Source organism: Tenrec ecaudatus, chromosome 17, assembly GCF_050624435.1.
Source record: "Tenrec ecaudatus isolate mTenEca1 chromosome 17, mTenEca1.hap1, whole genome shotgun sequence".
Lineage (NCBI taxonomy): Eukaryota > Metazoa > Chordata > Mammalia > Afrosoricida > Tenrecidae > Tenrec > Tenrec ecaudatus.
The window spans coordinates 57,832,724-57,853,243 of NC_134546.1; the positions used below are offsets into that span (position 1 = coordinate 57,832,724).

General features: G+C 38.7%; 1 protein-coding gene across 14 annotated transcripts in view; it reads left to right on the top strand.

Moving 5' to 3' along the window:
• MYO9A (myosin IXA) overlaps window positions 1-20,520 on the top strand; it is a 250,951-nt gene that overhangs the window by 165,295 nt on the left and 65,136 nt on the right. For 9 of the 14 annotated variants that reach the window (XM_075536143.1, XM_075536142.1, XM_075536146.1 and 6 more), the window contains 4 exons: window positions 4,244-4,343; window positions 4,857-5,072; window positions 12,886-12,998; window positions 17,237-17,379. In XM_075536143.1, coding sequence (XP_075392258.1) covers window positions 4,244-4,343; window positions 4,857-5,072; window positions 12,886-12,998; window positions 17,237-17,379 — 572 coding nt within the window. The remainder of the gene's footprint in view (window positions 1-4,243; window positions 4,344-4,856; window positions 5,073-12,885; window positions 12,999-17,236; window positions 17,380-20,520) is intronic. The other 5 variants (XM_075536152.1, XM_075536153.1, XM_075536154.1 and 2 more) reach the window with 2 other exon arrangements.

The following is a 20,520-nucleotide window of genomic DNA, read 5'->3' on the forward strand; positions in this document are numbered from 1 at the left end:
GGAACTGTTTAAATCAAGGCCGAGCTAAAATAAATTGAATTAATTAATTAAGTTCTATGGAGCCTGGACCTTCATTTGTAAAATGTAAGATTTTGGATGGAAAAACAATTAGTCTGCCAGCTAGTATTTTTTTTTCATTGCAAATACCCTTTTTTAATCATATGAACAGCCGCTATACATATTCATGGACTTCAATGGTTAGTACACGGATTGTGATTGTATAACACATTTTTTTTAAGAAGAAAAGAAAAAAAAAGGAAAATGATTAGGGCAAAGAATGTACAGATGTGCATTTTACAGATCTGCCAGCTAGTATTGTAGCAAAGTGTCTACCCTGGACCCAGCACTTTTATTACCTTATGTAGTAGATTATACTTTTTTTATTTGTTTGATAACCACTTTTTGTCAGCGCTGATGTCTATTTATAGGGGAGATGTCAAAATGTTTGTGGAAAGAAGATATTAAAGGAATTTCTTTATGACTTTTATTGACACTACTTCCTTTTAAAGCCTCCTCAAGTTTTAAAAATAAGTGAAAGCTACCAAGCAAGATTTTAGATAGAAACTTTTCTAACAAATAGGAATCATTTTAGTATAAGGTACAATAATGGGGTCTTCATCACTGGATGGCCACTTATCAGATATTTTATAATTTGTCTGCTAACTGTGAGATTAGCAGTTTTAACTCACAGCCACTCTTCAGGAGAAAGATGAAACCCCATAAAGATTTACAGTCTCAGAAAGCCTAGGCAGCGCTCTGCTGTATCCTACCGGGTAGCTGTGAGTTGGAATTGACTCAGTGGCAGTAGGTTGGGTTTGAGTTTTTTGATGAGAAGACATAGTCTGAGTAGTAGTCTACAGATTTGGCATTTCCCCCCACCCCCCAATTTATCATCAAACATAGTTTATGTCTTGAGCTAATATTGCTGCTAATAATCTTAAAGATGTGTGAGCATAATGGAATATACCCAGAAATTACCAGGGCAGGACCTCAAGCAATTCACTGATACACATGCATTCTTTTTTTTTAAAAAACATTTTATTAGGGGCTCATACAACTCTTATCACAATCCATACACATACATACATCAATTGTATAAAGCAAAGCACATCTGTACATTCTTTGCCCTAATCATTTTTTCCCCTTTTCTTTTTTTACATTTTATTAGGGGCTCATACAACTCTTATCACAATCCATACATATACATACATCAGTTGTATAAAGCACATCTGTACATTCCCTGCCCCAATCATTCTCAAAGCATTTGCTCTCCACTTAAGCCCTTTGCATCAGGTCCTCTTTTTTTTCCCCTCCCTCCCCGCTCCCCCCTCCCTTATGTGCCCTTGGTAATTTATGCATTGTTATTTTGTCATATCTTGCCCTATCCGGAGTCTCCCTTCCCCCCCTTCTCTGCCGTCCATTTCCCAGGGAGGAGGTCACATGTGGATCCTTGTAATCAGTTCCCCCTTTCCAACCCACTCACCCTCCACTCTCCCAGCATCGTCCCTCACACCCCTGGTCCTGAAGGTATCATCCACCCTGGATTCCCTGTGCCTCCAGCTCCCATATGCACCAGTGTACAACCTCTGCCCTATCCAGTCCTGCAAGGTAGAATTCGGATCATGGTAGTTGTGGGGAGGAAGCATCCAGGATCTGGGGGAAAGGTGGATACACATGCATTCTTGGTAATAGTATTTATTAAGCAATCAGAAAAAAAATGATCTTCCTACATTTTATTTATTTTTGTTGTTGAGAATTTACACAGCAAACATATTTTCAAATTAAGCAACCATTCTCACTCATTTTCTGACGTTTTCCTCCCTCAGTAACATAATCTTTCAGATTGTTCTTGTTAATGTTGTGATCCCATATAGATTGTTCTTAAAAAAGCATAATGCTCAAAGTAGACATTTTTTACTAAGGTGTTTTTTTAAAACTAGTTTTAAGATGACCTCAGAATGTTTTGGTTTGGTTTCATGTGTAAGGATTATCTCAGGACAATAGGTTCAGCGGTTTATCCATCCTCCATGGCTCCAGAAAGACGAGAGTCTATGAAAACTTGAAATTCTCTGGCACCTTCCTTCTTTTGATTAGGATTCCTCTGTTGCACTTTTTATTAAAATATTCAGGACTGGGAGCTGGGCACCATCTGGTTCTTATCTCACTATTGCTCCAGGTGAGTGGAGAACCAATCATTGTGTCTTGGGTAACGGCCTTCAAACTTTTAAGACTGCATGCTCTATGAAACGAAAGAGTTTGTAAAACAGAAGCACTTAATACCTTATGAACCCGTTAATCGAGACGTCTCATGAAACCAAAACCCTAAACCTGCAAAGCCAGGACCCAAATCCCATGTGCGGTTTGGTTGTTCATAAGCAGCCTCAACATCGACTTTTTTCTTTTTACATTGTTATAAATATCTTTATCACAATTTAACTTTTCACAAGTGAACAATTTATTGTCTGCAATTACAATAATTGGCTGTGCAACCCAATCCTTAATCAGTGTAAAATTTTTGAAATCAACTGTTTTTTTGTTTTTGTTTTTTAAACATTTTATTAGGGACTCATACAACTCTTATCACAATCCATACATACATCAATTGTATAAAGCACATCTGTACATTCTTTGCCCTCATCATTTTCAAAGCATTTGCTCTCTACTGAAATCACTGTTACCTACCTTTTCCCTCATTTTTTTTTCTTTTCCCTCAATTAGTAATTAACTTTGGACTCTATACATTTACCCCTCTGTGCCTTTTTATATAAGTGTGGTCATATAATATTTGCTTTTTATCATTTAGCAAAGTATCTGCTAGCTTCATCCATATTGTAACCTGTATCAAGACTTCATTTCTTTTGGTGGCTGAGTAATATCCTATTTTGTTTATGTACTACATGTTGTTTATCCTAGTCGTCTGTTTTTTGTTTTAAATCATTGTATTGGGGACTCCTTCAGTTTTACGACATTCCATACATCAGTGGTACGGTCATCTGTTAATGGACATGTGGACTTCTACTTTGGGGCTATTGTGAACAGTGCTGTGGTGAACATGGAGTGGTGTGCAAGCCTCTTTTTGAGTCTCTGTTGCCAAGTCTCTTGGGCACATATTAGGAGTAGACTTGCTGGGTTAAGTGGCAGTTCTGCTTTTAGTTATTGGAAGGAACTGTCACACTGTTTTCCACAGCGACTGTCCTGTTTTTTCTTTCCCATTAACAGTGAGTAAGAGTTCCTCACCACTCCCTCACCCACATTAGTTTTCTGTCTTAAATCTTAGCCATCCTAGTGAGAATGCAGTGGTATCTCATTGTGGATTTGATCGGAACTTTCTTTCTGATGACTATTGATGGCTACTGAGACATCTTTTCATGTGTTTTCTGCTTATTTGGGTTTCTTCTTTGCTGAAATATCTATTTAAGTCCTTTGCCCATTTTATGATTAGGTTGTCTTTTTGTTGTTTTCTAAATTTTACAGATATTTTGGCTATTAGATTCTTGTCTGATATATGGTTTCCAAAGATAGTCTCCTGGTTAATAGATTGTCTTTTTAACCTTTCTGATAAAGACTTTTGATGACTAGAAGTTTTTAATTTTTATGAAGCCCCTATTACTTAGCTTTTTTATCCTGGCCTTGCATTTGCTCTTTTATTAGGTAACCCATGATTGGAAAGCTAGGCTTGACAGCATTACCTGTGATTTTTCTTCTAAATTTTATGACTGTATTTCTCATATTTATATTCTTAATACAAATTTGTTTTTGCATATGATATGAGACAGGATCCTATTTCATTTTTCTATATGTGGAAATACAGTTTCCCCAGCACCATTCATTAAAGACACTCTACTTTCCCCATTGAATATATTTAGCACCTGTGTGAAAAATCAGCCGACCATAGATGCATGGTTTTATTTCTGGATTTTCAGTTATAGTTTGTTGGTCTATGTCTCTTGTTTTAATAGCACCAGATTGTTTGACTACTGTACCTGTAGAGCATATCGTATGCTTTAAAATCAAGAGGAAGATTCTTCCTATTGTGTATGTTCTTCTCATTCAGGATTGTTGTAGCGAGTTAAGTGGAAAATTTTTGGCATGTTTTGGGAATTGAGTATTACGGGAAATATTTGTGGAATTTGTTGGAACTCTTTGACCTGGCTTCTTACGTTGTATTTCATGCTACACTTAAAGAATATTGGCTAGAAATCCCTGGTAGTAATTGAAATGTTATCTCTTGTCTTATCTAAAGTGTCAGCAAGGAATCCTTAAAGTGTGCAAATCCTCACCAACATAAGCAAGAAGAACCAGCTTCGAAACCTGTGAAGCCAGCTGGGCTGGGCCAAAGAGAGGTAAGTATAAGATCTTGTTTGTCTTCCATCTATGTGAAGTGGATGCCTGTTGTTCTGGAAATTCTTGTTCTTGTTATTAAAGAACTTCACCTACCCATTTACTCCCAAGTGTTTCTAGAGAAAGAAGCCATGAGCTAAGCTTGTTATAATTAACGAGGTGAACTCCAGGCAGATCATGGTGCCTAAAAATTCAGATTATGTATACAAATGAGAAGTTGCTAAGAAAAAGAAGGCATTTATGCAAGTGACTTTGGTGACAAATTGTGGCTATCAGGGATGGCCTCCTTGGCTGTGGATAAAAACAGCATAGCTTTAAGTTCTCTTGTTGTCCTTGGTTCAGAGCCATGTACGTGGACTCCTTTTGGTTATCCCTGTCACTCTCGGTAGCGGAAAGGACATGGTTGGGTGGAGGGATGTTTCGAGAAATTCATGAGCCCTCTGATGCCTTTTGTTGGCATCATCTCCATTCAAAACAAAACATTGTTGTGTTATTTGTTTTATCATTTGGTCAAGCAGGTTGCCAGACCGGCCCATAAAAAGAAAGCTCGCATGGCGCGGACGCGCTCCGATTTCTTGACTAGAGGTACTTTTGCCGATGGGGAGGGGGATACAGAGGAAGATGATTACGATGACCTTATTCAGCCCCTTCTCTCCCTTGACCGAGCTTCTCACTCTGAGCTCGGGCCTGCACCCAGCCTGGGTCAGGCCTCTCACAGTGACTCCGAAATGGTAATTTTATAGCAATTTAAGAAAAATAGGCAACAAGCAAATCTGTTGGGAATAGTCTTTGCTACTCTCAAGCTAACCTTCACAGCTTCTTCTCTATGTGATGGTTTGTACATGGGAAACCTCAGTGAGCACAGCAACTCAAACGAAACTTTAACCAAATGAACATAGGACTCAGAATGGCACTTCATCTGTAGATAAAATATTTGTCAAATCATAAGTTAGGCAAGATTAGCAATTGAACCTATTACTAATACAGAACATTTCCATTTTCTAACTTCCAAGGTATAGCACAGGTAACCACAGACTGTCTATAATGGGTCAGATAGTAAAGAGCCTGGGTTTCATGTGTCATATAGTCTGTCAGGTACTTAATTCTGACGACATGGTAGTGTGGAAACAGCCAGAGACAAATAAGCAAACCACTGGGCATAGCTGTATTCCAATAGCACTTTCTTTACAAAAATTGGCCGTGTGACCTGTCTTTGACCTACTGGATATAGTTTGTTGATCCGTTGTCTGTAGAATATAGCATATGTTAAATAATGAAGTAGCTTGTACCTGAAATGACATTTATCTTTCAACTGTCTAAGCCGTTTGAATTGTCATCTCCATCAAGTTGATTCCGACACACACACAGCTAACCTATAAGACAGCATAGACCTTGCTCCTTGGGTTGCTGAGAGGGTAAGTGTTTGTGGGAACTCACACCTCATCTTCCTCTTGAAAAGCAGCTGAAGGGCATGAGCTTCAGACCTCACAGTTAGCAGCCCAGTGCTTAGCCCACTGCAATACCAGGGCTCCAAACTGTGTCACCAGCCTAAACCAACCGCCTTCGAGTCAGTTGTGACTCCTACACCCCCTATAGAGCAGAGTAGAACTGCCCTCTGGGGCTTCCAAGGCTGTAAATCTCTATAGAAGTAGAAAGCCTCGACTTTCTCTCTCAGAGCAGCTGGTGATTTTGAACTACTGCCCTTTCAGTTAGCAGCTCAGCACGCAACCACTGTGCCACCAGAGTCCCTTTGAATTGTGTTAAAGACCCAGTTAATAAAATTTCTCCTAGTTTCCAGATCCTGCCTTTTAAAGAATTTTTAAAATCTTTTGGTGAAGGTAGACCCAATTTTCAAATTATGAGATTGATGTTATAAGAAGGAAAAAAGGAAAATGCGTAGCTGTTTACTAATTGGAGCCAGAGTCTAAGATTGTGAACGTTACAACGAATCTGTGTGTATGTGTGTGGTACACACACACATATCTATATCTCCTGCTTGAAAGTGCCCAAATGAAAACAATTCTGAATGAATGAATAAATGGAAGTTCCCAAATGAAATAATACTGTATCACATGAGAATAGGTAATGAAACAAACTCATTTTAATGAAAAGCACTGCTGATAGTTTTTCAGTGTAAATTAATAGCATATTTAATTTATAACATATTCACAGAGGAAGTGAACATATTCGCTGTAACTGCTGTTTTGTTCCTGAGAGTTTCCTTTGTTACAAACCTTAGTTCTTTCCCTGGTAGAATTCTTTCGCACGCGGAGCTCTGTGATGCGCCAGGACGTTGGGCTCCCCGCTTGGAGTCTTTAGCCCCTTTCAGGGTCTAGCTGGTAGCCTCTGCCTATAATTCTGTTCACCTGCTTGACAGTCACTGCATGCCAGTAGTGGTAGACCACCTCCCTGCACAGTGTACTAGTCTCTTCCCCACCCGGAGCTCACTCTCCTTGTTTCTTTTACTTTTAGGAACAGGTGGTGGTAGTTGTTTCTGGTGGACATTTGCATGAAGAAGCTTTGCTTTTTAGAACATGCTAAGCGATACCTGCTGGGGTGGGGGTGGGGGTGGGAAGGGAAGGAACAGCCTTGTATTTCTCTGTGTTTCTTGAAGAAATGTGGTATGTTATAACAGTATCTGATATTGTGAGGTTGAAGAGTAATTGTTTTTAATCTTAGAAAATCAAGATTTTGGCATTTTTAGATACCAAATTTTAAACGGACTTGATTTGGGGGCACTTGGATTTTCTTAAATGCTGGATGTTTTTCCCTCCCATGAACCAAAAAAAAATATGTATCCGACATTTGCTAAGAAGTATGACAGTTACTCCTGGGAGAATTGGCCCTTGGACCATGCCAGTTTTTAAGTGTTTGATTAAGTGAGATATAAATATTTACCAATCAATTGCTTAAAGGGATTTGGTAACCATTACCTCCTGAGTTAATAATCAGTTGTTACCTGTGCTAGATGAAGAAGAGTAAGGGCATTATTTTTTTAAATTTTATTATTACTTTTTAACTTCCTACTTCCGCTATTTGAGTAACTTCAGAGATTCTTTATGCTACTTGCACACAGTTGTTTTGTTTTTAAATTGGTAAAATTATGTAATAAAATAGTTACCGTTTCATCAATTTTTACAGGTATAATTTATTGACATTATGTTAATCCCATGGTTCAACTATCACTATTATCTTTTTCAAACTTTCATTCAGTTCTGTATGTTGGCATCCCTCAGGAAAAAATGGGATATTCTGTTAAAGAATACTTTAATGGTGACTTTCCTTATAATATTTTATTTTTTAATCTCTCTGCCTTCTGGATAGAGAGTTAGTAAAATAATTTCTACTCCCTGATAGTGGGATTAGTATGGGTAGTCTCTTTTATTCGCCATATTTAGAGCAAGCATCTCTTATTAGGTTGTTCTCCAGAATTTCTCTTCTTTCTTTCTTTTTTTTTTTCATGTACAGTATTGAAATGTATTTTACTTGAAATGTTTTTGTGGGTGTGCAAAGAGCAGGTCCTTTTATTCAAGTAGTTGGCAACAATACTGGAAATACTGAGAAAATTGTATTCATCTCTGTTGAATAGTAAATCAATTACTTCATCTTATCTTTTTCTGTTATTGTAACACCCACAATGCTACCATGAGAATCCTTTTCTTTTTTTGGTTTTTTAATTTTATATTTTAATCATTTTATGGGGGACTCATTCAACTCTGATCACAATCCATACATGCATTAGTCGTGTAAAGCACATTTGTACATTCGTTGCCAGAATTCCTATCTTCTTTACTTCCATCTGAGTAGAGTTGCAGTCCTCATTCATTCCCCCCATCTCCCCCAATGTTTTCCCTTCTTAGGTTTATTTTTCTGTTTGTTACTCTTTGGATAAGGAGCCCTGGTGGTGCAGTGATTACGTGTGTGGCTGCTAACCACAAGCTCAGAAGTGTGAACTCATGTGTCCCTCCATGAAAGAAGAAGGTGGCAGTCCGTTTTAAAAAGACCCCACAGCTTTGGAACCCCAATGAGAAGGGCAGTTCCACTCTGTCCTAGAGGGTCTCTGTGAGGTGGAATCAACTGGACAGCAGCTGGCTTGATTTGGTTGTTGTATTTGGTACGATAGCCTCCAAGCCTTATCTGTACTGTGTTCTCCTCTCCACTGTCCACTCACAAAAGACAGTCAGAAAAATTTGTTGATTAAGCAAAGCAAAGTTGTTTTTAGCTTTTTATTATAGTAAGAGAAAGGACATCTTTTTTTTCAGGTTTTCTAGAATATCTGCTATTTCAATTTGTATCTCATTTCTTACCCTAGATTCTCATTTACTCTGCTCTTCTTATTTTAAGTTTGTTTACAGTTTGTATGTTTTCATTTTATGCATTTGATATGGTTTAATAGATAATGAGTTCTGGGTTTTTTTCTATCATTGTAGCAAAGTACAGTTCTTTATTCCCCTACCAGTTCTTTATTGGGTTATTTTGTATATGTGTGTGGTTATGATTGTATGCTTTTCCATTTTTCCTCCTAAGTCTTCTCCTTCAACATTTAAAAAAAGAAGTACTTAATAGCTGGCGTGTGCCATTGTGAGGTGCGATCGAGTAGGTGTGGGCGCATAGTGACTGTGTGACAGATTAGAGCTGCTCTCGTTTCCTAGCAGGTCCGTCTCCTGAGTATCAAGTAGCATTAAGTGAGTTCCATCAATATTTTGGTTAGCATACCAACTGGCTAGCTGTTGAGCCACCAGGGCTCCTTGGGTGGCTTATCTGAGCCCTTAAATTAATTTCATCATTTGTCCACTGAAAAGGAAGTCAGATACCCATGGGATAATTGAACACATGTTACTGCTGGGCTGAACATAATTTCATGTTCACTAATCTGTATCATCCAGCGTATTTTTCTTTTCAGACATTCAATTTTTCATCTCCAGGAGCTCAGTTTTTCTTTTTTTTTTCTCTCTTTTAGTCCTTTACCCAGCTTTTGAATATATGGTATAATTAGCATTTCTTTTGTAATAATTCAATAACATTAGCATCAGTTTTGAGGCCAGGGTAGATAGTTTTTTCTTCTTCTTATAGGTTCTTTATTTCTGCTTATTTGAAAGTCTGGATAGCTTTTCCTGGGTACTGACATTGTTAATCTTATCTTGTTGAGTACTGAATACTTTTGTATTCTGATTAGTATTCTTAGGACAATGGAATTCCAGAGATTTGCTGATGCTTTTAGATCTTCCTTTAACAATCTGTTGGGCTAGAACAGCAGTTGTTCAGTGTAGAGCTAATTATTCTTAATTAGTGAGGGCTGCTTCTATTGAGTACTTGACTCAGTGCACCAGGAACCATCGTTTTGTAGCCTTACTGGTAAGTCCAGACTGTATTCTGGTCTGTGGCAGTCATCCCTCACAACTGATATGGTCCTAAGGAGTGGTTGTGTAATTGAAGGGAATAGATAAAGAGACAGCCAAAAAGTTTAGGAGTGAGAAAGAATGTATTTTTTCATGAGTATGTGTAGTAAATCATATATGTAACAAGGTGGGCAGTGTCCTAACCCTAGAGGTCTCTGAGCTCATTGGAGGAGAAACTCAGTACTCTCATTGGGGGTAGGCAGAGGAAAGTCAACTGCCCCTTGAGCAGGGAGAACAAAAGAAACATGTCTGCTCCTATAGATAAAGGCCTCAGGTGATATAGTAATACGAGGTAGCATTAAGGTAGCATAATTATAGGGGGATATTGTGGTGATGATTTTTAGCCAGGAGAATGTGTAACTGGGACTCATCTGTAACGCACAGATGTAAAGGCCTCCCTCCACCCAGAATCATGAACATAGAGAATGTGTCCACATAACATTCTCTTCCTGGTCCTCAGCTTCCCACACTGGTCCTTTGTGAGTGCCTTGCATTGTTACTTCTAACCTCTCTCTCTCTCTTAATTAAAGATCATTTTATTGGGGGCTTGTACCACTCTTAATACAATCCGTACATTAATTGTTTCAGTCATAGTTGTACATATGTTGCCATCGTTCTTTTCTAGACATTTACTTTCTATTGAGCCCTTGGCATCAGTCCCCCCCGCCCCCTCCACTTCTAATGTCTTAAGGTAGAATTCTCTTGAATCTTGGAAATTTTAGTCACAGCGTTCAGTGATTAAATGATTGATCAGTACCCAACTGACTACAAAAACAAACCCACTTCCATCAAGTTGATTTGACTCAGGGTGACCTACGTAGGGTTTTCAAAGCTGTTCATCTTTATAAGGGCAGCTAGGCTCATCTCATGTTAAGTGGCTACTGGTTTTGAACCACTAACCTTTAGTTAGTAATCCATTTTGTTGTTGTTGTTGAGTTAGTAATCCATTGCTTACCCTACAGTACCACCAGAGCTCTTCAGGGTTCTTTGTTCATCTCTTTTATTTCCAGTGCTCTGACCTTTGGTCTTAGATGACCTTGGTATTTCTGGACATTGAACTTTATATGTTCAACTCAGGGAGTCTCCCAAGCTCCATCTCTTCTCCGGTTACTGTGTAAAGTCCTGGAAATTCTCTCAGTGCAGTCAGCTGCAGGACCCACCTCCTTTGTTTCTTATCTCTCAAGGATAAATGTCCATCAGCTTGATGATAATGACTGCTTTATACCATTTTATCTGTTTTGGTTGTCATTTTTTGCTTATTTCGGACAAGATAGTAAATAAGGTCCCTATCACTTCATCAATACCAGAAGCAAAAGTTTGTTATTTCAATTTTAGCCGTTAACAGGATATTTTGTTTCTATTGATAGTATCACTGTTAAAGAAGCCAAAAGACTAGGGGACAAATGATTACAGCTATAAAAAATGAAATATTAGGAAATTACTGAATAGGTAATAAATTCTCTCCTCAGGATGGACTTTTAATTAAAGGAATGTATCATATATACTTGGGTATAAGCCGAGTTTTTCAGCACATTTTTTAGTGCAGTTTTTGTGGTAAATTAGGTGCCTCGGCTGATAGTTGGGTCAGCTTATATTCAAGTATATATGGTATGTAAATGAGTGGAAGAATTGTGAGTTGTTACTCAGATTCCAGTTTGATGGTCATATAAGTTGTTTTCAATTTAGACCATTACTGGTAACAAGGATCTTTGATTTTTCTTTTCTTCCCATGTTCTGGCTTTTAAATATCATCTAATGATTTCTTGTTTGGATACCTTAAGTATCTATAATTGCAAGTTAAGCTATATAAATAATTGTTATCTTTTGTTGTTAAATGTTGTCAAGTTACTTCTGACTCAGTGATGCTATGTGTCCAGCAGAAGAAAACATTATCTAGTCCTGCACCACCCTGAATTCCTATGTTTGAGTGTATTGTTGTGTCCCCAGTAGTAGTCCATGTCATTGAGGGACTTCCTCCTTTTCACTGACCCTCTACTTTGCCAAGCTTGCTGTCCTTCTTCAGGTATCGGTCTCATTGGATAACATGTCCAAAATTCATGAGACTGTCGTGCCACCATGGCTTCTGAGGAGTATTATGGTTGTACATCTTCCGACACAAGTTTGTTTGTTCTTTTGACAGTTTTGTGATATATATCGTATTCTTCACCATAGCTCAGAGACCTCTGTTCTTTATTACCAGCCATCCTTATTCAGTGTCCAGCTTTCACATGTACATCCCCACCAACCCCCCAAAAATCACTGCCATTGAGTTGATGCCAACTCATAGTGGTCCTGTAGGGCAGAGTAGGACTACCCCTGTGGGTTTGAGACTGTACCTGTTATCGGGAGTAGAAAGCCCTGCCTTTCTCCCTCAGCAGCTAGTGGTTTCAAACTGCTGACCTTGAATATCTAAGCCCAATGTGTAACCACTACACTACTAAAGGCTCCTTCTTCACATGCACCCAAGGCTATCAAAAATACTGTCTTGGGTCAACCACACTTAGTTCTCAAAGTGACATCTATGCTTCTTAATACTTTATAGAGATCTTTTGCAATATATTTGTCCAATATATTGTGTCATTGAATTTCCTGACTGTTGTCTCCATGGGTGTTTATCATATATTCATTTAGGGACAAATATCTTTTAAAAGGGGACAAAATAGTCTTTCAGAAATGAAGCATGAAAACCAATAAAATCAAAGGAGGTATGAAATACAGCAATTAGGATTCTGGAGTTATTAGATCTTTAATGTTTTGTCTGTATAAAGGGCTTCAAAAGCTAGTGGAAAAATGAAATAGAAAACTATTAGGATGTTCTCACAGCCGTTTGAAGCTCCTCTACTGTATCTTCAGTTAGCTTGGTTTCTCTTAACTTACCATTTGAGATTCTTTGTTATAGTATCAGGAATATGAACTTATTTCAGCATCTTCATTTCCGTAAGCTCACTTTTTCACAGGTGACTAAAAGATTCATATAGTTTTCAGTGGGTTCTGTTATTTCAGTGGATTTCTGAATAACATGTATGCATTTTAATAAAAATGTTTAACAACTTTAGTTCTGAAGCAATTCAGTGACCTGAGTTGTAGCTATAATGCTATCACACGGCTCCTTGATCTTACAGTGTTACTGTATGTATTATTCCAGACTTCACAACGCTTTTCTTCAATTGATGAACAAGCAAAGCTCCCTAAGACTATGTCTCAAGGAGAGATTACAAAGCTGACTGTGGGACAGAAGTCTTCAGATTCAGAGATAAGGTATAAAGTATGATCTAATTTTATTTCCTGACTAACCCTAATTAAGTACAGAGCCTTAAAAAAAAAAAACGTAACAGGTAGAGAAGCTGCTTTGGAAATGAAAGTCATTTAGCTATTTTTCAACAAGTAAATATTAAGTCTCTGCTATGTAATAGGCACAAATTCAAAATTTCTAATGAGCTCTAGCTTTCTCTATGGTTAATAGTGAGATAGGAGGATAACTGTAAATCATCTTATGCCTTGTGATGTTTTATATTAAGAGAAGAGAGGTCAAGTGAGACTGAAAATATTTCCAACTTTGAACTTAGATCGCATTTGATTTAGGTGTTTTACAGGAACTAGAAAATATTTCTAGGGTTTAATTCTTAAGAAAGCATGTGGATTTATGTTTTTCTTTGTCAAATACATATCTTTGTTCCTTATGTTATGCTACGTTTACATCAAAGTCTACCCAGTTAATAACTCTTTTAAAGATCACTTTTTCAATAACTGTATAGACATAAACTAGGGTAAACCAAATCCAAAGTGGATTATTGTAGAAATCATGCATTGAGAAATGTGGCGTATCATAGTCGAATGAACTCATAGTTGATGATGCCAGATTGAACATATACATTGGACTTCTACTTCCTTTCCCCATATTGCTAATATGACAAAACCTACAAAGATGAAGAAAACAAGCGAGGAGACAGCAGCAAGAAAATGACGACTGCAGAAAATAAATAGGCAAAGTATACTCAGGAAAAAAGTTAAATTCCAAACCAAGTGAGGAAAGCTGAGTTGACTGATGATCCCGCTCCTATCCTAGAAGAAAACAAACATCTGAACTTGGAGGTTGCCAGATGATAGCTACACACTACACAGAAAAACTACAGTAAGAAACCCCACCAGTGCACAGTAGAGCTTCAAAGTACCTTTTTAAAAACCCTGTTTTTAACCATAATCAGACATCAGTGATCACCACATATTTTTGGAAACATTTTATATAAAAGAAACCAAAACAAACAGATAAAATGCAACCTGGAGGAAATAAACTGTTCATCAGAAAGAAATTTTAAGAGAAACATAGCTATAAGACCTTCCGAATTAGAAAATAATTATATGCATTAAATCGAACTGCATGAAAGAGATATATCCATAATAAGAAGAGCTTTTGAAAATAAGAAAATGTGATGATTTAAAAGAACACCTCAGAAAGCAAAGTCTTAGTTATCCAGCGGTTCTAACAGACAGACAGAGCACAAATGGATGGATTTAATATACCGAACATCGTTTTGATACAGTGGAGTTGACCATAAATCAGAATTCAAGGTGTTTGCGTTAGCGTAAGAGCCTCTTTCTCTGTTGACTCTCTGGAGGAAGGTATTTGTCTCTGGAGTTCTGCTCTTGGGCAACCTTTAGAGGCCTTGACATCTTCCTTCCCCCATCTCTACTTCTTGCGTCAGTGTTTAATCTCTTTTATATCTCAGAAGAAATTGACTCTGCAGTAATTCTGTGATTTTGTGTTTTCCCACCTTTCAGTAGCTGTGGAGTTTAGGATATGCAGTATACATTTTGGGAGGGGCATAATTCTATGCACAACAGAAGGGTGAGAAGAAAAGTTTGAGGATTTCTCTTAGAAATTGGATTGAGAAGATGAAGAGGTGAGAGGAAAGATAAGAAAATTAGAGGAGCAGTTCTGGATAGTCAATAACCCAGTGAGGAAACGGAGGAGAGCAAACGACCAGTAAGCTAACTGAACAGAACTGAAAGCTAGGAGTTTCCAGATTGCTGCGTGTTCAAGATAGTGGATGAAAATAGACCCATCCCTGCCCCCCGCCCCCCAGAGTCTTTCTAAAACAAACAAGAGTGAAGGTATTTCGTCTATTGAGCCTGTGCAAGTGGCTCTTCAAATGACAGCTGAACAGCAAGTACTTAGGGAAAACCTCCAGACTGAAGCAAATCAGAAGCTCTGGATGAAGTTTCTTCAAGAAAATTAAACTGATGGAATACCTCGTATGTTTGCGTACACGGAGAGGAGATTGATACAAATGGAGAAACACTGATGTGAGTTATCAATAGAAGAGCGATCAAATGAAAAGCAAAACCAATTATTAACTCTGGGGCAGAGGGCTGATTGTGCAGAAAAGAACAGGTCTCAGTTGTGACTATTTGTATAAAAAATGTAAATACTGAATGTTGACCTAACTGAAATTGTAGTCTGCAGCATGTGCTGCCTAATGTCCAATTAGGTGATGTCTGACTGTGTGTTGAGTAATGGAGCAGGGAGGAAGGGCCGGATGTAGGCTGGTGTTGAGCTTTTGGCACTGGTAGCTAGGGTACATTTCCCCTGCCTCCCGTAGCTGCCAAGGCTTGGCCGAAGTCTGAAGCCCCAAAGCTGAACGTTAGTGCAGGTTCGGCCACCGACCACTGCTGCTCACACGTGCTGGTACCTGCAGGAGACACTGGGCTGTAGCCACTCTGTCCTGGCTTGCAGTTTTGTCCAGGCTTTCTGGACCTACTGAGCTGACTGAAGGTGCAAATCCTGAGGTACTGGTTGCTAACGAGAGCGAGAATAGCTTGTACTGTGTTACTGAGAGAGAGAGAGAGAGAGAGAGAGAGAGAGAGAGAGAGAGAGAGAGAGAGAGAGAGAGAGAGAGAGAGAGAGAGATTGCACGCCTGTAGTTGTGTTGGGGAAATAGATGTTCGTGGTCGGGTTAGATCTAGCAGGAGCAGTGGAACATGCTTGGTCATTAGCCATGGTCATGGTTAGGATAGCAATGGGAGCATGTGAACTATAAAAAAGAATCCGTTGAATTGTTCAAAAGAGTTGTCTCCAAAAGGATAGAAGATGGTGGTGCTGGTGAAGGATGCTATTTGTAAATAGAATAATTTGTAGAATAGTTGCTCTTTGTGTGAATGTGTTAAGCTTAATAATAAACTTTTTAATTAAAAAGTGAAAAAGAACATGAATTCATAATAAGATACTCCTGATTTTACCTTTCTTACACCTACTCCCCTCCAACTAGAGGATTGAGGCTTCATTTTATTCTGTGTAAAATAAGGATGACTCCATTGTAGTTGGGAACATTGAGACTCACATATGTAAGATTTTGTGCCTAGTATCTGGTAGATGCTTATTTATCTTTTGATTGGCTGAATAAGTGGACAAACAAATAAATAATACGAGTAAGCTTCCTAGTGCGGGCGGTGGTGGTTCGCCGCCTTGAGTTGATTCTGACTCCGGTCATGTGTGCAGAGGGAGCTAGCTACTCCATGGGCTTTCCAGGCCTGTCTTCAAGGACCCTCTGGGTGTGCTTGGACTGCCAAGCGTTGTGATTAGAAGTCCATTACGTAATCTTTTGTGACACCCAAACACTCGTAGCACACTTAGAATATATAATATCTTCAATAAATGCCAGCTGGTGCTATGATCTCAAAGTACGTCCCTGTTTTATATAATGAAAGAGAGTCTATAATATGAATGAAGGAATGTAGCCTAGTAAATGTAATTCTCACCCTGGTCATTTACTGACTGGGTAACCTTGACAAAGTTACCTTCCGTTTGAGTCTCCAGATTCTCACATATGAAATGGTTATAACAAAGCAAACCCACCGCCAGTGAGTCAACTTGGACTCAAAGCAGCCTTTTAGAGTTCTGGGACTTCGTCCGTCTGCCTCTTGTTTCTCCTGCAACGTGGCTATAGTAGTTTATTCAAAATACATCTGTTGTGATTAAGTAAGGTTATTTTATAGAAGCTGAACACTGTACCTGGGGCACATAAGAGCTCAGTAAATGGTAGCTGTTGTTGGTAGTACTTGTAATATTAGTAATAATAAATGAGTAATATTGATGTGTCATAATGATCCAATAACTTCCATGACATAATGGTGAGTATCTGCATAATGATTGCATTGTTATGAAACGTGCTTATTTATGGATGAAAATTAGAGGGAAATTTTAAAAACGCAATGTTTTTTAAAAGAGTTTTAAGATTATTAGTGATGTTTATAAAAATATTTTTATATTTGTGATTCTACTGAATCCAAGCTGGCAAGGGGATGAGTAATGTTAGTATTCAAAATGAGGAAGCTAGGTGCAATTTAAATGTGAGATTAAAGATTGCTTATGATTAAATTTAAATGTGAAGGTTTAGTGACCTAAAAATACATGGAGTATCTTTATAAAGCTTAAAGTGGTAAATGAAAACTCTCTCTAGAAATGCTGGTTTCCATTTTTATATTTATTTTTTAAACAGACCTCAGAGAGCTAAGATGAGATTCTGGGCCAAAGGCAAGCAAGGGGAGAAAAAGACAACCACAATGAAGCCTACCCCTCACTCAGAGGTTTCCACACTTTTCCCTTGCTCGGATGCGCTTCCGGTGCCTCAGTTTCCAGATGGTAAAGATGGGCAAAGGGTGGAGATTGGTTTCACAATTCCTGTTAATCTTTCCGAAAGTGCGCTGTTCCTCTAATATGCATAATGACCATCTTGTTGACTAGATATTTTAATAAGCTAGGGTCAGAAGTCAAACCAAACCCACTGCCATTGAATCAGTTTCTGACTCGTAGTCATCCAGTAGGACAGAGGACAACTACTACGCAGAGTATCTGAGGCTGTAACTCTATGAAAGTAGCCATCCTCATCCTTAAGCCGGGAGCAGCTGGCGGGTTTGACCCACCCACTTTGCAGTTAGCATCTTAGCATTTAATAATTAACCCACTGGATTCTTAAATTCTTAACAAAAATAAAATTATGCAATTACATTGAAATCAGAGTTCTGCCGCACAAAATAGTGGAGCAGTCAAAATCCCAATAATGGTCATTAATCTTAGGTTAGCTTTAGTTTTCTTTGCTACTATTAAATGGCCAATAATATCAGTAAGTTGAATGGGTAAAACGAATTCTGTTTGGAAAAGTTGGAATTTCTCACTATGATAATTCTAAGATCAATTTTTTGGCATCAATATTTAATTGACAGTAATCATTCTAATGTTTTCATTTTCTACAATTACACTTTCCACTGCCAATTCCAAACCAGCTCTTCACGGAAGACATTTACAGCTGTACAGTTGAAGCACATATAAGTAGACTTCACTGTAAGATTGGTTCATAAGGATACATGTATGTGATGCGGCTTTAGAAAGTGTTTGGAAAATGAAATGAAAATATATTATAAGCCCCTCATGGTTTCTTATTTATATTTGGGCAGAGTTTTGTTAAAGTGCTCTTTATTTTTAATAATTAAATAGGATTCTAGCTAATTTCTTTAGTAACCATTAATCCTTTTCTTTAAAGAAAGATTGTGACTTTATTTTTAAAAAATAGTTTTTTTCCAGTAACACTTTTTTAGCCAAGGGATTTGAGTGCTGTGTGTTACTCATTTCATTTTATAAAGCTCCAAAAATCCCCACCCCCCCAAAAAAAATTTTTTTTTCTTACTGTGAATTAGGGAAAGGTCTACAGAGCACATTCGACGATTCCTGCACATTCTGATTCAACTCTCTCGCAATCCCCTCACCACACCACGGACTAGTCTACTTCCTCCCTGGGTTTCCTGCTTCCATTTCTCCTCCTAGCCTAAACCTCTGATCTTGATCTTTGGGTAAATTCTGCCGTTGATCTTCAGTGGTGGCTTATTCTAATGTGGAGGTGAGTTCAGTTTCAGAACTGTTCAGAAGTTGTACGAGCTGTAACTTCATGGTTCCACCAGTTTCATTCTGTCAGTAAGCCTGGTCACTTTTGTGATTTTTGACTTCTGCCCCACATTTTTTCCAACTTTATCCTCGACCCTAGAGTTGTGATCTTTATCTGAGCAATAGCTGTTCACCATCTGCGTTTTCTGGTCTCAGGGTTGTGGAGACTGATGTTTACATGGTCCATTAATCAATTTTTGGAGTAATAGTTTCCATGTACCTTTTGATTTCCACCATTCTTTCCTTTGAACCAGGAAAGGCCAATAGTTTTATCTTAGATTGCTGCTCATGAACTTTTTAAAAAAATCATTTTAGTGGGACTCATACAACTCTTATCACGAGCCACACATACATCAATTGTGTAAAGCACATTTGCACATTCATTGCCCTCATCATTCTCAAAACATTTACCTTCCACTTAAGCCCCTTGTATCAGCTCCTCATTTTCCCGCTCCCTCCCCACTCCCCACTCCCTCATGAACCCTTGATAAATTATTATTTTGTCATATCTTTTTAAAACAATTTTTAAAACTATTTATTAGGGGCTCTTACAACTCTTATCACAGTCCATACATATACATACATCAATTGTATAAAGCACATCTGTACATTCTTTGCCCTAATCATTTTCTCTTTTTTTCCTCCTCTTTTCTTTTTTTATATTTTATTAGGGACTCATACAACTCTTATCACAATCCATACATATACATACATCAATTGTATAAAGCACATCCATACATTCCCTGCCCCAATCATTCTCAAAGCATTTGCTCTCCACTTAAGCCCTTTGCATCAGGTCCTCTTTTTTTTCCCCCCTTCCTCCCCACTCCCCCCTCCCTCATGTGCCCTTGGTAATTTATACATCGTTATTTTGTCATATCTTGCCTTATCCGGAGTCTCCCTTGCACCCCTTCTCCGCCGTCTCTCCCCCAGGGAGGAGGTCACATGTGGATCCTTGTAATCAGTTCCCCCTTTCCAACCCACTCACCCTCCACTCTCTCAGCATCGCCCCTCACACCCTTGGTCCTGAAGGTATCATCCACCCTGGATTCCCTGTGCCTCCAGCCCTCATATGTACCAGTGTATAACCTCTGCCCTATCCAGCCCTGCAAGGTAGAATTCGGATCATGGTAGTTGGGGGGAGGAAGCATCCAGGATCTGGGGGAAAGCTGTGTTCTTCATCGGTACTACCCTAATTAACCCATCTCCTCTCCTAAACCCCTCTATGAGGGGATCTCCATTGGCCGACACTTGAGCCTTGGGTCTCCACTCTGCACTTCCCCCTTCATTCAATATGGTGTATATATATATACCATATATATATATATGTATGTATATGTATATATATTTACACACATTATTTTGTCATATCTTACACTGACATCTCCCTTCACCCACTTTTCTGTTGTCCGTCCCCCAGGGAGGAGGTTATATGTAGATCCCTGTAATCGGTTCCCCCTTACTACCCAACCCTCCCTCCACCCTCTGGTATCGCCACTCTCACCACTGGTCCTGAATGGACCATCCGTCCTGGATTCCCTGTGGTTCTAGTTCCTATCTGTACCAGTGTGCATCCTCTGGGCTAGCCAGATTTGTAAGGTAAAATTGGGATCATGATGGTGGGGGTGGGGAGCATGTAGGAACTAGAGGAAAGTTGTATGTTTCATCGTTGGTACACTGCACCCTGACTGGCTCATCTCCTCCCCGTAACCCTTCTGTAAGGGGATGTGCAGTTGCCTACAGATGGGCTTTGGGTCCTCACTCCACACTCACCCTCATTCACAATGATATGATTTTTTATTCTTTGATACCTGATACCTGATCCCTTCAACACCTTGTGATCAC